General features: G+C 37.1%; 2 protein-coding genes across 9 annotated transcripts in view; one reads left to right on the top strand and one right to left on the bottom strand.

The window, feature by feature from the left end:
- Positions 1-1680: 1680 nt before the first annotated feature.
- LOC129426134 (uncharacterized) lies at positions 1681-11013 on the top strand. Of its 3 annotated transcripts, none has more exons than XM_055182338.2 (5): positions 1681-1942; positions 2642-2732; positions 4534-4595; positions 6663-7522; positions 10545-11013. In XM_055182338.2, exons 2-5 carry the CDS (start codon positions 2698-2700, stop codon positions 10692-10694), a joined length of 1107 nt encoding a protein of 368 aa, XP_055038313.2. In that variant the 5' UTR covers positions 1681-1942; positions 2642-2697; the 3' UTR covers positions 10695-11013. The 3 variants fall into 3 exon arrangements, with proteins under 3 accessions (XP_055038313.2, XP_055038312.2, XP_073719800.1); XM_055182337.2 differs by having other exon boundaries at positions 1682-1953; XM_073863699.1 differs by lacking the exon at positions 1681-1942 and adding an exon at positions 2097-2115.
- plppr5b (phospholipid phosphatase related 5b) overlaps positions 2811-16608 on the bottom strand; it is a 68854-nt gene continuing 55056 nt past the window's right edge. For 5 of the 6 annotated variants that reach the window (XM_055182345.2, XM_055182339.2, XM_055182342.2 and 2 more), the window contains one exon: positions 14239-15351. Coding sequence is in view for 3 of the 6 variants with exons in the window: in XM_055182342.2 (XP_055038317.2) it covers positions 15322-15351 (30 nt within the window). In the remaining 3 variants the exon portion in view is untranslated. Of the gene's footprint in view, positions 2983-14238; positions 15352-16608 lie in introns of those variants that run through there. The other variant, XM_055182344.2, reaches the window with a different exon arrangement.

Below are 16608 nucleotides of genomic sequence, written 5' to 3'. Positions count from 1 at the left end.
TTGGCCGATAACTCTTTATATTTGGGGGCCAATAACCAATATATATAGGCCGATAAATATTCATATTATTTTCACAATGAAAAACTCCCAGACCGCGGACATCTTGTCTTTGCCCTAGACTAGCATACTCTTCTTAAGCCCGCAACACGTGTCATCTTCGTGTTATGTCACAGAAAGCACCAATCAAAACTCCACATGGCCAGCAATGAGCAAGTGAAGTGGTTCAACAAACCAAAATAATCCATCATTTATCGGCCTAATTTTGCTATCAGACCGATAACCGATAAAATAAAAATTAAGCAGTTATCGGCCGATAACGATATGTCGGCCGATATATCGTGCATCCCTAAAGAAGACTAGTAATTTGATTAACGTTAATCTTACGTTCAATGTTTGCAGGAAAAAATATGGGGGAAAAAAATCGATTATGCTCTTTGAGAATCGATTCTGAATCGACCACGTTTAAAAAAAAACGATTAATCGATAAATAGATTTTTTTGCCCACCCCTACTATCTACAGCTTCAATTGCATTGAAATTTTTACTTTTATTGATGGTATTGATTTAACATTATGTTTGATAAGTTTGCTCGCTATTTTAGTTTTGCAACGATTTTTAAAACTACAGTACATACCTATCGTATTGTCCTGTGAACAACCACAAGTTATTAACAATAATTCTTCTTAAAAGCAACATAGTTCAGTCTGTTAATATATTATTGATTTAAAAATTTCACATTATGGTTTAATGCCACTGTTTATTTTTAATAGTTATTGGTAGCTCTGAAATTATTAATTTTAGAAGTAATCTCAACGTTTTTAAAAGTCCATGCATCAAAGCCAATTGTTTCATCCGATCCTTCAAATCCCTCCCTTAGCACTTTGACAAGCTAACCCATACTGTCAAAAAACACATTTTTCTTTGCCAAGGTATGTTCATGTGGACATAGAAGCCTGCAATGGTACAAAAAAAGAAAACCAAAGCCCAGAACTCTCACAATCCAAGAATCCCAACAGCAGGAAGTCTCAGTGTTCCAGAAATGCCAAATGTTGATAAAGTTTTGTGTTATGAGTTTATTAGGTTAATAAGCTGTTGTTTTAGTGCCCCCGGAAATATTTATTTGCAATGGTTAAATGTAAAGTACATTAACCATCACATACACCACCTATTAAAGGTGTACCCAGCCTGTGGCCCAAGATACTGGAAGAGACTTCAGCCCTCTTGTGAGTATAAGTGGATATGGAGGATGGGTCACATGCTTGTTTTGGAGGTTTAATGCAGCTGCTGTTCCCTTGGTTTAGCTAACAAGATGTAAAGGCATTACTCTGGGTCTGGGATTTCCTCTTGGTGAAGAGAGAACAAAACTGTGACCGGATTGATCAAACATCCACAGGAAAGCCCACATTTAATCCACCTGTGGTTCTCTCTGTTTCATACAATATTTTACATACATTACATCTAAGCTAGTAGAGTACATTTCAAAGTCGAAAGAGAAATTATGATTTCCAGGAAGATAATTTTTTGCTATTGCAAAGCTTAGCAGATAATATATTTCTCATTTAACGTTTGAAGTATGACATTTGCATCCGTATCTCCTAAATTTCTTGAGGCATGAATGATAACAGATGAAACAATTGTTGACACAAGAGTTGACATAGCTGAAAAATTAACCTGACTAGCATAGCTAAAATGATTTGGTCTTGGATGAATCTGAGGATAAACGTTTATTATGCTAATTATTATTTGACGGCTTTCATTTCTTTTGGCGAGAAGTTAGATGTCAACTTCCTTACAGACTTTTAAACAAAACACTTTTGTGTTAGTTATAAATAAAGACTGTACTTACTTTTGTCTTCGTGTCGTCCAAGAGCTCGTGCAGGCCGCTGTTGCTATAGTTACTGTGGAGTCTGTCAGGAACGCTTCAGTGCGCGAGCGTCTACTCGGTGTGTAACTGGTAATTTAACTTTTGTTGTATCTTAAGTTAACATATTAGCATGTTTATCAGTCACAGACAACTTTTAATGCATTCGAGCATGGAGTCAGAAACGACTTTGGAGATCATTTGACTTTTTAATGCAGCCAATCTGAGTTTGTATTTGTTGACGTCTTCACAAGGGTAACGATAGCCTACACCTACAGTGTGTTTTACAGGAGAAAACCCTGTAACGTGAGCAAAAACAAATAAGATGTGAAAAGAGGATTTTTTCTCTTTTTTTGAGTTAAATTACAGTACAGAGAGAGAGAGAGAGAGAGAGAGAGAGAGAGAGAGAAACTGTGGAGAAATGTACAGAGATGTTCTCGGACAACTCGGATTTGGGATATTTCCCACCTCAACTCGGAAATGATTTTGCAACGGGGCTTTTTTAAAGTTACTACACAATTTATGTTTTAAAGTTACCAAATTATTAGTAATATTAATCTTTTAATGTTACTAAATGCATGCATGTCACTTAATACATAATTTATTTCCGGTTTTGAGGTGAAATATCATAAATCCGAGTTGTCTGGAACCCAGTATAGGACCTACTGTAATGCTGTTATTAACTTATAATTCAATGCTCAACATGACCCAGTTTAGTTAAGTTAATGAAATGCATTTAAGTTCCTGGTTACTGTTATGTGTCTTGTGTGTGTAATTATAGCATTTGGTGTGAACTTGACCATGTCAACTCATCGAGAATAACCAACGTGCGCCATTATGGAGGTGACTGACAATAAACTCGGGAGAAAAAGGTACACTTTTCAGTTTGATTTGGTCTTTAGAAGGCTTTATTCTTTCTGTCAGTAATTTAAAGAAATAGTTCTGTCATAATTACCTCATTTTGGTTACACAAAGCTACTGAATGGCTTTTTTATTGTCTAGGATATCAGCTAAAATATATAGGCTACCATTGTAGTACATACAGCATTGAGGGAGGTATGAGCCGTCAGATGAAATGAAAGATGCCTGGGGTAAATCTGTCCATTTATCTCACTGCAGCAGCTGTAGAAAAAAACAGAGAATCCACACTTTCAAAACAGGACATTTTATAACGCAGGACTCAAACAGAGAAAATTACACCACTTTGCTATGAATTGTGCACTAGGGACATTAGAGTTTTTTTTTACAAGGGCTCCTATGAGTTTTTGTTATTGATAAACAATAGCTAGGAATAATTATAGACCTTTCATGATTCATTGGTCATGAGCTTTTCTTAAATGAGTTAAGGAAACAAACAGGTTGTTTTACAATAAGTGGTTCTGTTGACATACCGGTTGCCAGCCCTTCATCAACAATTCAATAACAATTACCGCACTGAATACAACTGGCTTACTGCTTTGTCTCCTGTATGTAGTCATAATCTTGATACAACAGTGAAGTTAGGAAGCAGAATAAAAAAAATAATGTTTGACATGAAATTCTGCACCTTTAATAGTTTTGTCTTATTTTAAAATACAATGGGGTGCCACAGGGATGACGTATTTTTGTAGGCAAACCCCGAAAGTGAGTTTGCATTTTAGCCCTTTTGGTTCCATCGTCCTGTAATTATTGTGTTTAACCAATCTAACATCTTTTTTTTTTGTTTTGCTGAACTCAAAGATATTTATTTATATGTTTGTAACAGTCTCATGTAGATGCGTATTAATAGCACGAAGTGTAAAAATTGTGCAATACATACGCCAAATTCCACTTTGGCGTGCATATGATACGCCAGTCCTTCACATTCACTTAAACGGTGCATCTTTTTTTGTCATTTTATTTATTGGTTTCTAAATCTCTTCTGTTCTTAAACCATTTTCGTTTGGGTTTAGGGTTAGATTTTAGATTTGCTTAATGAGGTTATTTAATATACAGGTTTCTCCATGTTTTTGTCCATATTTAAGCCATGATCGCTTGGAGTTGGGGTTAGAGTTGGGGTTTGGATGTCATTTTTATATAACAAAAAGTTGTTCTAACCCTAAACCCAAGCGAAAATGGTAAAAAATAGCAACAAAATTGAGAAACCAATAAATGGAACGACAAAGGGGATGCACCGTTTGGGTGAATGGGAAGGACTGGCGTATCATGTGCACGCCGGGGTGGAATTTGGCGTGTGTATTGCACGATTTTTACACTTCGTGCTATTTATATGCAACTCTGTGAGACTGGGTTGGATCTGGTGCACCATTGACTTCCAAAGTAGGAAAAAACACCATGAAAGTAAATGGTACCCCTGATCTGTTTGGTTATTAACATTCTTCAAAATACCTTTGTGTTTAGCAGAACAAAGTAATTTATACAAGTTTGAAACATGTGAGGGTGAGTAAATGATGACAGAATTATAGTTTTTTTTTTTTTAATGAACTGTCCCTTTAATTTATTTTAGCAAAACCCATTCACATGTTATTATACAGGTGACTAATGAAAAATGAGACTAGTAGTTTTTCATAACACCCTCACTTTGTGATATTTAACACATGTAGCTCTTACATATATGTCTTTCAAAGGACATAAACACACTTTAAATTGTGTATTGGGAAAACTTTCCTGCATTTATTCACAATGTTTCAACAGAAAGGGGGAGAAGAGAGATCTGTTCTGTTCCTGGGAAGTTGTGGAAGATAATGAATTCAGCGGTAAGCAATCAAACACATTCACATGCCAACAAAAAAGAAAGACAATTCATACAATGGCTCGTAATCTTCAGCAAAAAAATCTATATGCTCTGTGAAATGCCACATCTAGAGTATTAATCAGGGCATTTAGTGACAGTCTCCCAGTGTTACTCTTATGCATGGTTTAGTTTAAACAGCAGGAGAGAAGGGAATGCTTGACGTTGCTGCCCCCCCCCCCCGAACGTTCGTAACCGCATGAGTTTCGTGTCTAATTACACACTTGCCTTTACCTGCTGCTGTGTGATATTCCATGTGGGGTTCTGAAGATGTCTATTAAACATACTGAAAATATTCGTCTACTACTGAGTCGAGCTTGATACCCAGCATGCCTAAAAATCAGCTCGCAGTATGCATCAGAGTTGAAAGACTCGACTTCCTGCCAATCACTCAGCGCGGAGACGATTCTTTGCACATAGAGACATGAGGCCAGATGCTTAATATGCAAATGTTTTTTTTTAAGTTTGTTAATATTTTGACTCCAAAAAAAATCCAGGCCATAAAGAATTACAGCATAAAGTAATACAAATTCTGTACTCTTCATAGGTCACCACAAGTGTACGTTGTTTACTGCACTGCAAAAAATGACTTTCTTATTTAGTATTTTTGTCTTGTTTTCAGTACAAATATCTAAAAGTTCTTAAATTAAGATGTATTTTATTGATTTTTAATTGAAGTCTAGTTTTATAAAATCAATGTAACAATTTAAGTGAATTTGTGCTTAAAACAAGCAAAAATTCTGCCAATTGGGTGAGAATTTTTATTTATTTAATCAATTTAAGAATTGGTACATAAGTCACCACACTGCAAAAAAATGACTTTCTTACAAAGTATTTTTTTATCTTGTTTTTAGTACAAATATCTAAAATTTCTTAAATCAAGATGTATTCTCTTGATGAGCAAAATTACCTAAGAAAATAAGTATAGTTTTTAGACAAAAAATATACAATTTAAGTAAATTTGTGTTTGAAACAAGCAAAAAAATAATAAACCTGCCAGTGGGTGAGAAAAGTTTTCTTAATTCAAGAAAACTTTTCTCAACCATTGGCAATTTTTTATTTTTATTTTTTGTACTAAAAATAAAATAATACTACATAAGAAAGTCATTTTTGCAGTGTGGTGACTTAGTGTACCAAATAAAATAAATTCTTAAATTAATACAATTTTCCATCAAGCTTATTGCTTAAATTGGCCTCCAATTACAGCAAAAAATGATTTTCAAGAAAAAAAATCCCCCAGATTTTTTTTGCTTGTTTTATGCACAAAATAACTTAAATTTGATATTTTTGGTCTAAAAACTAGACATATGTTCTTGGTTTGTTTTGCTCAACAAGAAAAAGCATCCTAATTTAAGAATTTTTAGATATTTTTACTAACAACAAGACAAAAATACTAAGAATTGTTTTTTCTTGAAAATCATTTTTTGCACTGTAATGCAAAATTTTAATGCTAAATAGTGGTGTTTTAAGTGATCTCAGATGTAATGACCCTACTACTGTACCTCTCCCACCCACTTTAACCAAAGATTATACATACAAAGTTGGCATTAAAACCCTCTACCATGAATCTTCCTTGGTGTTAAAAATTGCGAGTCATACCGTGTCCTTCAGAGTCATAAAGTGAGACATCAATCAGATCCGGGCTATGCTGGGCTTAGACCTGACATTTAAAAACCACACCTGTAATTTAATCATTGGACTTACTGGGCATCTCTAATGCCACCCAGCAGACACCCATACCCCCAAGAAGAAGAAAAAGAGAGGGTATGAACTGTATTGATAGACATAACCTTGTTAAACAGTAATGTTGTACCTAAAAAAGATTTAACATTAGACCTTAAGTGCTTTAAAAAGATACCTGTTGAAAGGATGATGTCATTTTTACAATGATTATGATGGTAACAGAGTTGACGCATACATTTAAAACATAAACTTTAGATTTTTAAAAATCAAAAATGACTTTTTGATGACCCAGCCAGGAACTAAAACAAAATTAAAGTGTTTTGTTGACATGTTACTTCATTTTTTGCAGATGATGAACTTTATGGATACCAGATGGCTAAAGAGAAAGATGTGCAGAAGTGCAATTATTTGGATGAAAGGAACTTCATTTTGTCACCAAATCTATTTGCCACGCCCATGTCTTGTGTACCTGGACCAAACGGAGCATCTGATGAGGTAAACACAAGATGGAAATCTCAACACGGCATCCCCGCTAAATCTTCTGACAGCCCTGAGGTCAATCTTACCAAAAGTGCACCGGAACACAGCGTACCCATAAATCCCAGCGTATCTACCGACTCAGTGATCCAAAAACGAAATATTGTTCCCAGTAAAAACTCAACGCCAGTACATTTGGTAGGGGTGAGTGGAGCTCTGCCAATGATAGAATGGATTCCAACGTCATCTCAAGTGCATCCGAGTGAGAAAACGGCCTTGCCGTGCACCGAATCCATGAACCGTGAAACAAGAAGCCCGCAACAAGTATACAAAAGGGCATCTGGTCATAAACTAGAAAGGTGTCATGAGGATTCGGCTAAGGTGGCCCACCTAGGTTTGTCGTCGCCTGTTAGCGGCCTCTACGCGGACAGACCCAGGTTGGTGATCCGGAGAGATGCCCGGTTAAACGCCGGTTATAGAGCTTTACTGGTGCATGGCGGCCATGTAGAAGAAAAACTCTGCCCCCTGTGCCCCTATAGACTCCCAGCCCTGCACAATACCAATTATAGCCTGTCAACCTCCGAATTGCAGACTTGCAAACAGGCCGTGTATGAATGTTTCTGTAGCTCTCTCCAACCACGGGCACGACACAGTCCTGTGAGAGACCAGAGAGATGCCACGCATATTCTCGACAAGAAAGAGCGAGAGTTTTCAGAGGAGTTAAGGGAGATGGTAAGCAAGTAGCTGTTCACAAAATAAAGGTCAATCTTAGTATCAAATGTCCACATTTATTTCCTGCCTCTTCCCTTTGACTTAAAAGGCCAAATTTTATAAGCACACGAAAACTGGAACGCTTTCACACAATGAAATCGTAGCTGTGAAACTTACAGTGCAGATCGGTGGCTCCATAGGGACATCGATCGGTTTAGTGGTAGAGAGAAATTAATGATTTTTTACACAATTGCACTCCATTTGATTTTCGATAAGTACTTGGATATTGATATACAGCTTTTGTTAGACTGCTCGACGTTCTACTTGAACAATTTTTAAACTTTGCAAATAAGGCAACGTTAACCAACCAGGAGCTTGCTTTAGTAATGACGTGATTACAGAAAGTGAGCGGAGTCGCAGAAGCCCCTCCCATGACGTGTATTTCCGTGTGAATGTCTCGATGACTAGAATTTCACGCACGAATGAAGCGAGTACACTCAAACTGTTCAAGCAGCAAACTAGGCGCGGTATACGCCTCAAATGCGGCTGGTGTAAACCCACGGTAACGATTAGTTGCGACTAATCGACTTATTGTTTGCAGAATAAAAGTTTTTGTTTACATATTAAATATGTGTGTAAAGTGTATAATAATTATGTATATATAAATGCACACACATGCATGTATATATTTAACCCGTTAATTGGTGTGCATTTATTATGTATATATAAATGCACACACATGCATGTATATATTTAAGAAATATTTGCATGTGTATAAACATTTGTATATTTACATATCATTTATATCATATATAAATATAAATAAATATTTATTATATCAATATATTTTTTCTTTAAAATTATACATACATGTGTTTGTATTTATATATACATAATATTTGTTGATGTACTGTGCATAATAATTATGTAAACAAAAACTTTTATTCTGCAAACGAATAGTCATGACTAATCATTAGGCAGCCCTAAAATTTTTCACCCCTAGTCTAGCTAGTAAAGGCAGACGTTTGTGACAGTAAACTAAAAAGATTCTTTAAAACTTTAGAGGACAGTCTATTTTAAGATATACCAGCGGCACACTAAACAGCACCCCCGATTTTGTCATTTTGTCAGTTTTTGACCCAGATAGGCTGTTGGCGGTTATTTCCTTTGGTGAAAATTTAACATTTAAAGTCAACCTAAAATGTCATTCACGATGCATTTTACTAAGCATGACATATTTCAGAGTAAAATATGCAGTGAAACATTTCACATTTTGAAAAAGAGTGATTATAAAATAACCAAAAGCACAGAAAGAACACAAATGTGTATTAAAGGGATACTTCACCCAAACATTAAGAGAAGGACAAAATACTATGGAAATCAATGAGTGCCATCGATAGGAAAAAACGACTATGGAGGTCAATTATTTCCATTATTACCATTATTTATTAAAATATCTTCTGTTGTATTTAACATAAGAAAGAACCAGATTTTTGGGGGGTGAACTATCCCTTTAGTCCTTATGATTTTAAAATGATAGTGTTAGGTTTTATTGAAATTTCATTAGAAATATTAAATGTAACCATGTCTCTGAAATCCAGTCTAAAGTTTAATTTCAAATTATGAATCTCACTTGATTTTGGACCCTGGACCACAAAACCAGTCATACACTCAAAAAAAAAAAATTCATTGGATTAACTCAATACAATTGTGGGCAGGATTTCCATCTAATATGAATGTGTACCCCTAACTCATAAAAAACTGCTTTACACAATAAAAATATATTAAGTTAGTCCAACTCAATTTAAAGTAAATGGCAATACTCAATTAGTTGCCTCAACTCAATTTAGTGTAATCTGAATAACTCAATTTAACATAGTTTGAATAACTCAATGTAGTGTAGTCTGAATAACTCAATTATTTTATTTTATATAAAACGTTTTTATGTCATACTAATTAGCAACAGCACATGTTAGCATGCTAATAATAATAACATATGATACTTTGGATGAGCATGTGAGAAAAGATCTCCAAGCAGGCATTAACCCAGTTAGTGCTCATTGATAGAAATACGTCACATCCACAACCTAACCATAAGCCCCACTCTTCTGCACGATTATGATTTTGGGCATAAAAATCAATAATTTTGACCCATGCAATGTACTGTTGGCTATTGCTGCAAATATACCTGTGCGACTTATGACTGGTTTTGTGGTCTAGGGTCAATCTTTGACATGACTTAATCAATATTAAAGATATCAAGGTTATATTTTCACAGAATGTTCTTTACATTATGTGGGATGATTTCATGTAGAAAAAAGTAAAACACAAAAATGTTAATTATTTTATTTTAATGTGGCACAGTGATGCAGATTTTAAAGGGGACATATAATTGCTATAATTGGCCCCCAGTGCTTCTATCAACCTAGAAAATGTGAAAAATATCAGCCCAGTAACTTAGTTTTGGTAAACCATTCTCTGCAAGAATGTGAAAAAATAGGTCATTGAAATTTGGCTCCCCCTTGTGATGTCAGAAGGGGATAATACCGCCCCTTAATCTGCACTATCCAACCACGGCACTGCCATTTAGTGCAGAAATCAACTCATTTGCATTTTTGGCCACACCCAAAACAGCACATTTTTGCTCACACCTACAAAGTGGCAATTTTAACATGTTATAATAAATTATCTAGATGGTATATTGAGCTAGAACTTAACATATGCACTCTGGAGCCATCAAAGATTTATTTGACATCTTAAAAAAGTCTTGAGAAATGTCCCATTTAAATGAATAATAGAAACAGCTGATTTGCCTGTGCTTTTAATCTTCACCAAGATGGTTCACATCAGTCAGGCTAAACAGACGCTACGAGTGAAGCTCAGATCAGAGAAGACCAGATTTCCCTTTGGAAATGAATGAATCCTTGTGATGCTGGAGAGAAAGGAGACTTCTGTACTGTGACCCAGTTGACTGACAAATATAAATGTATGACGGCCAAATCGCTTTATCTTTTCTGAATGCTTGTTTGTGTTTGCTTTTCAGGACATACAGTGTCAGTCTGGATGCCAGAGGAACACAGAAAGCCCCTCTTCTCCACATCACGTCACTTTTTCTCATATTCTTCAGGTCCTCCAGCGCAAACCAGTCAATTTTCTGGAGGTCAGGGGCCATAGACGCCACAGGGCCCTTTAAACACCACTAAGAGCATTTAATATAAGATGCCCTTCATTTTATAGTCTGTACACATCAGTGAAGTTCCACAGGGGATTAGAATACGTTTTTATTCAAACTTTAAAGTCCATCCATATACAGTGTAAAAGGTCATGAATTCAGATGGATTCACATAAATCCATCCACAGTAGCCAAATAAACCAACAATGTGACAAGAGATCATTTTACAGTATATGGAAATATAGGAATCGTTATTAAAAAAACAAAATGTAATATGCAAGCTATAAAACAGACCATGAGCAAACTAAATAAATAATTATAAATACTGTTTAGCATAACATCCATGTCGTAATTCAATGTGTAATACTACAGCTAAGATTTAAAGGATACTAATGATAAATACAGTACAATATGTACTTACAGTATGCTTTTGTACACTCCATACTCACATACAGCACATAAGAAAATAAATACATCAATCATTTTTGACAAAAATGATGTCATTTACACTGTACATAGCAGGTTTCATTTTAATACTGATGCGAGGCTATTATTTAAGCGTAGCTGGATCATAAATCCTGATTTAATTTTAAGTGTTTGCATGTAAAAGTGCAGCTACACTATATTGCCAAATGTTTTGGGACACCCCTCCAAATCATTGAATTCAGGTGTTCCAATCACTTCCAGTTAAAGGAACTCTTAATGCTTCATCATCAAACCAAGACATTTTGGACAATTTCCAATTTGGCCGCTTCCTGTTCCAACATGACTGTGCACCAAAGCAAGGTCCATAAAGACACGGATGAGCGAATTTGCTGCATAAACTGATCCACACAAAGTCCTGACCTCAACCCAATACAACATCTTTGGGATGAATTAGAGCGGAGACTACGAGCAAGGCCTTCTCGTCCAACATAGTGTCTGACCTTAAAATGTCCTTTTTAGAAGATAATGTGAAAAGCATTCCAATAAACACAATCGTAAACCTTGTAGATAGTCTTCCAAGAAGAGTTGAAGCTGTTATAGCTGTAAAGGGTGGGCCAACTCCATATTAAAATGGATTAAGAATGGGATGTCATTCGGGTTTATGTTGTGCATAGGTGTCCCAAAACTTTTGGCAATATAGTGTATGTCTGATGTGGTGCTTTAGCAATAACATACTGTATCACAACAATATACTATTTGACAATAAAGAAAATATATATCTTTTTAGGGGAAGCCAAGACAGATGTTATTGCTTTTTTAAGTGTTGGTCACATCAACGGGATATTCATTTTAAACAGGGCAACCTTTCAGAACAACCATGAATGTAAATAAAAGCACCAAAAAATAAAACCTTTAAAGAAATTTTCCAGGCTATTTTTTAACTGATACACAAACAATAATTTCTGACTTCCCTCAGGTGCAAAACCAAACAAAAATGTCATTAGTAATACGCATAGTAAATGCAGGGAAACAAACCACATGGTTTGAAACGTACTGTGCGTTCACACTGCCACCGAGCGTCAAAGTTGCCGGAAGTCATTCATTTTCAAATGAAAGCTCCAGCGAGCAGCATCGTGGCGCATCATGTACGGTGTGAGCTTGGAGGAGAGTTGAAATCAGCTCAACTTTATGGTAATGAGCTATGACGCAGTTCGGCGGCAACCATTCGGAAGGCAGAAACGTTCGGCGGCAACCAATCGGAAGGCAGAAACCTCCGCTTGAGGACTTTTTCCTAAAGCGTCGTTGACAGGGCAGCCAGAGCTTTTTTGACGCTCTTGCCAGTGGTGGTGTGAACGCACAGTTAGAGCGTGTCTGAATCCACTTTAACTAACGGCAAATAAAATGGTCGGGGGCGCCAGGTCCAAAAGGGTTGTACCTATTCACCTAATGAGTCATGGGTGTGGTAACCAATCGGAGGAGTCTCATCTCCCATTCCCTTTAAAAGTCAATTGGACTTGCACCATTTACATGGCAGAATTTGCAAGAGCAAAGTCTGAACGCTTTTTTATAACATATTTTTATGTCCACAAAAACAATCTTTTACATGTAATACTTTCATTTTTAATATTTGGCATGTTTGTGTGCTTCTGCATGTCCCTGTGTTTACACGTTGTGCTCCCGCCGCATATTACTAACGTGCTCTTTAAATAAATACATAAAAAAATACTTTAGACCATGTTTTAACTGGTTAATGGTGCAATTGTTTTTAATTTTCAGCCTCAAAATAGCAACGCGCCAACAATGCGCCCAAACACACCTCGTTTTACACCAGCACGCCCATTAGCAAACAGATGGGCACAAGTGTATTTGCTATTTACACTACGTGGTGTTGGACGTGAGAATGATTACTGTGTCAGACTGAAACTAGCAAAAAACACTTGCGTTACGCCTTGGATTGGATTGCGGCAGGTCTAACCGGTTCACACCAGCCACGTTCGAGGCGTCAAAATCACGTCTACCGCGTCTAGTTTGCCGCTTGAACATTTTGAGTTTACTCGCTTCATTCGCAGGTGAAAGCCGCGTGTGAAATTCCAGTCATCAAGACATTCACGCGGAAATTCGCGTCATGGGAGGGGCTTCTGCGACTCTGCTCGCTTTCTGTAATCACGTCACTACTAGAGCAAGCTCCTGATTGGTTAACGCGGCACATTTTTCCGCCATAGTTAAATTTTTGAAACTCGCGCGTTTGCCGCGGCAACGCTCAATTCACGCCATTCTTGCGAACTAGACGTGAGACCTCCAGACGCGCGTCAATGCGTCTTCACATTGACTTAACATTGAAATCACTCGCGCTTGACGTCTCTACCGCGGCTGGTCTGAACGCAGCATAATGGTGCATTCGCACCAGCCGTGGTAGAGGCGGCAAAAACGCGCTGTTCGCACGTAGTCTGACACTTGAACATTTGAGTTTACTCGCTTCATACGCGCATGAAAGCCGCGCATGAAATTCTAGTCATTCGAGACATTTACCTGGAAATTCGCTTCATGGGAGGGACTTCTGCGACTCTGCTCGCTTCCTCTAATCACGTCACTACTACAGCAAGGTCCTGATTGGTTAACGCGGCGGGAAAATCCACTTAAGTTCAGATTTTTCAACTTGCGCGTTCCCCCCAGCAATGTTCAATTCGCGCAGAACACGCCATCCGCGTCGGATGCCTAATCACTCGCGCTTGCCGCCTCTACCGCGTCTGGTGTGAACCCTGCATAAGATAGGCCCTTAAACTTTATTGGTGTTAAATCAGCGGTGTTCAAAATAGCATGCGGCCAATTTACACCGACTATTTTTGCGGTACATCTACAGTATATACAATAGTAGTACAGCATACAAAAACTGCAAACCTACTACATTAGTACATTAAAGAGATGCAGTATACAACAAAGCCAACTTTGTGGAATACCATACCCCACAATGCAATGGGCTTGACTTGACCCATGTCTTATTAGTTCTACAAACTGAGGGATGTGTTGAAATGATCATTTGTGGTTATCAACAACACCACACAGATCCTACAAATATATACAAGTTAAAAATAACCTTGGATTTTCTTTAATGGCGCAACAACAGGACTAAACTGCAGAATTTATATTTGCAAAATAAAATGTATTTATCCCCAGCTTTCTCTTCGTTACACATGAGGTATCACGGTTTGTTTTAATGAACACAGCAGGAAATGTCTTTCTTTCACATTTTATACATCGATCCATGATAAATATATAAGATATGTTTGCCATTAAACCGGAATGGACAGTGTATCTCTCTCATTATGTTAAAGACTGGTTAAATGGACTGACCCATTACTCCGGTGAAATGACTGGTGATTGTCTTTGCAGATGATTAATTCTTCACAGCCAAGTCCTCAGGGCTCACGCATAGCTTTACTGTGCCCATTATGATGCCCACTGGCCGTTGTGTGAAATTGAGTCATGGCTCATAAATTATCTAAATGATGCCGATTATATGCTGACAGTACAGTAATGACTGTACATAAGAGTTTATATGAGCTTTGGTATTTTTCTTTTTTAAGTAAGCTTTCAACATATATTTAAGCTGATTTTATGCCTCAGCTGATATTAGATTTTTGAGCACAGTGTATTTACAAATGCACTCATCCAATACAAGGAATAAAAACAGAAACCTTAATATTCAATAGGAATGGAAACCTCTTAGGAAGTATTTAGGTGATTCTTCAACTAGAATGAGTTTACAGAGCAAAAATTATATTTTCTTTGGGAGGGCCGCGAACCACTAATTTAAGGGCTGATCAAAGCTATATTTTTAGATCTATGTACCAGGATAAAAGAAGAATCACCCATATACCAATGATAAAGTAAACACATTCACGACTGCAAGTCCATTTTGATTTTGAACATGGATATATACACACACAAAAGTGCTCTCCAGACATACGTAAGCAGTAATTTTAAGTGCTGTTCATGAGATCGGTCCGCTTAAAGCGAGCAGAACCAGTCATGGAAAAGTGCAGTACAGTACGTTATTAGTTAACAGGACCAACATTTCCACACACACAAAGCGAGGGCGGAGCAAGTCAAAACGACACTATAGAGAGCACGTGACCACTGCGGTGGCGTTGAGTCGGATCATCGGGATTGGACGGTAAACAGCGTGGATGTCCAGTGTGTCTGCCACACCGGCGACTCAAGGTCACGTGATCTCAGCGAAGGCGATGTGATTCTGTTAAGACAGAGGAAATTGTATCAGCAAGAACACGAGAAAATTAGATGAAAAGAACCTACACCTAAAAGGAGTTCACACTGCAAATCCAAAACTCGTTAGAAGAAATAAAGAGAGACAGTTGTTCACAAACAGGAGACAAGATTTTTGTCCTAAAATAATTTTTGGAATTCTGACTATGCATTGCTACCATGTTGGGATCTCAAATATTTCCATTTATTCTGAGTGTTATCCAGGAGAAACAATTATTAAAACTGAAAATTGTAACCTTTACACTTGGAATTAACATGCGTTTTCGTCGATCGGATCACAAGTGGACGATGTTAGTGCCAGGTGTACACGGCGTTCAAAACATTTTGAGCTCGTCCACTTTCGATCACTTTCAACCACATTCAGAGGTAGTCAAAAACCCTTTTAATCAGATTGCTTTTGTAGTGTAAACGCACATGTGGTTAAATGTGTTCGAACAGCCACAGGAGACCACCTTCTCTCCGCCCATTTATCTAATCTGAGGTACTGAACACAATGTTTTACGTCTTTTCTGACTTCTGGCATGAACACACGGTGTACAGCTCTATTTTTAGCGTTTCATTGATAAAACTAAAGCGGCTGATCTCCACAGTTTCATTTTGCTAGCGTGTGAAAGTTACGTGATCTTATTTCATCAATTTCGCTAAAATATCATAGAAAGCTCTAACATATACATGTACAAAACACTGTGCAGCATGTTTACTTACAACACAAACAGCGGACTCCACTAGGGCTGTCAAAATTGCTCAAAAATGACGTTCAAATATTCTCCCTAAAAAACCCATGAATATTCGAACTATTCGAATATCTGGTTGCCCATTTTTTCAACGACGTTTAACGACACATTACGTCAATAACAGGAAAAATTAATATAAAGAGACATAACTACTTGTATAGGTAGTCTATTTAAGTTTAAACATATTTGACAACGTATATTACATACACAAAACAAGTAAATCAAGAGACATCAAAGTGATATGGTACCTCGGTTACATTGCTTGACAAAACTCCCTGAAGCCTGCTCCATCCACGACACTGATCAGTCTCATGCTCAACAATTTTACCTCCTACCGACCAAAATACAAAGTCATAGCTTTTTCGATTTTTGGGGGTTAAAATCGCTTTCTCTGCTGCGGTCGACTTTCTGCAATCTTCCATGCAAGACGCATCAACTTTTAACATGACAGACAGTGTGACTACTGTGACCTGTCCCTGAACCAGGCGCAC

This window comes from Misgurnus anguillicaudatus, chromosome 25, assembly GCF_027580225.2.
Source record: "Misgurnus anguillicaudatus chromosome 25, ASM2758022v2, whole genome shotgun sequence".
NCBI lineage: Eukaryota > Metazoa > Chordata > Actinopteri > Cypriniformes > Cobitidae > Misgurnus > Misgurnus anguillicaudatus.
This window is presented reverse-complemented; position numbering and strand designations above follow the sequence as displayed.

Excerpts from the sequence above, each read along its gene's own strand:
- LOC129426134 (XM_055182338.2), top strand. The coding sequence starts at position 2,698 with ATGGAGGTGACTGACAATAAACTCGGGAGAAAAAG. Across the intron at positions 2,733-4,533 it reads AATAAACTCGGGAGAAAAAG|AAAGGGGGAGAAGAGAGATC; the intron begins GTACACTTTTCA and ends ATGTTTCAACAG. Across the intron at positions 7,523-10,544 it reads CAGAGGAGTTAAGGGAGATG|GACATACAGTGTCAGTCTGG; the intron begins GTAAGCAAGTAG and ends TTTGCTTTTCAG.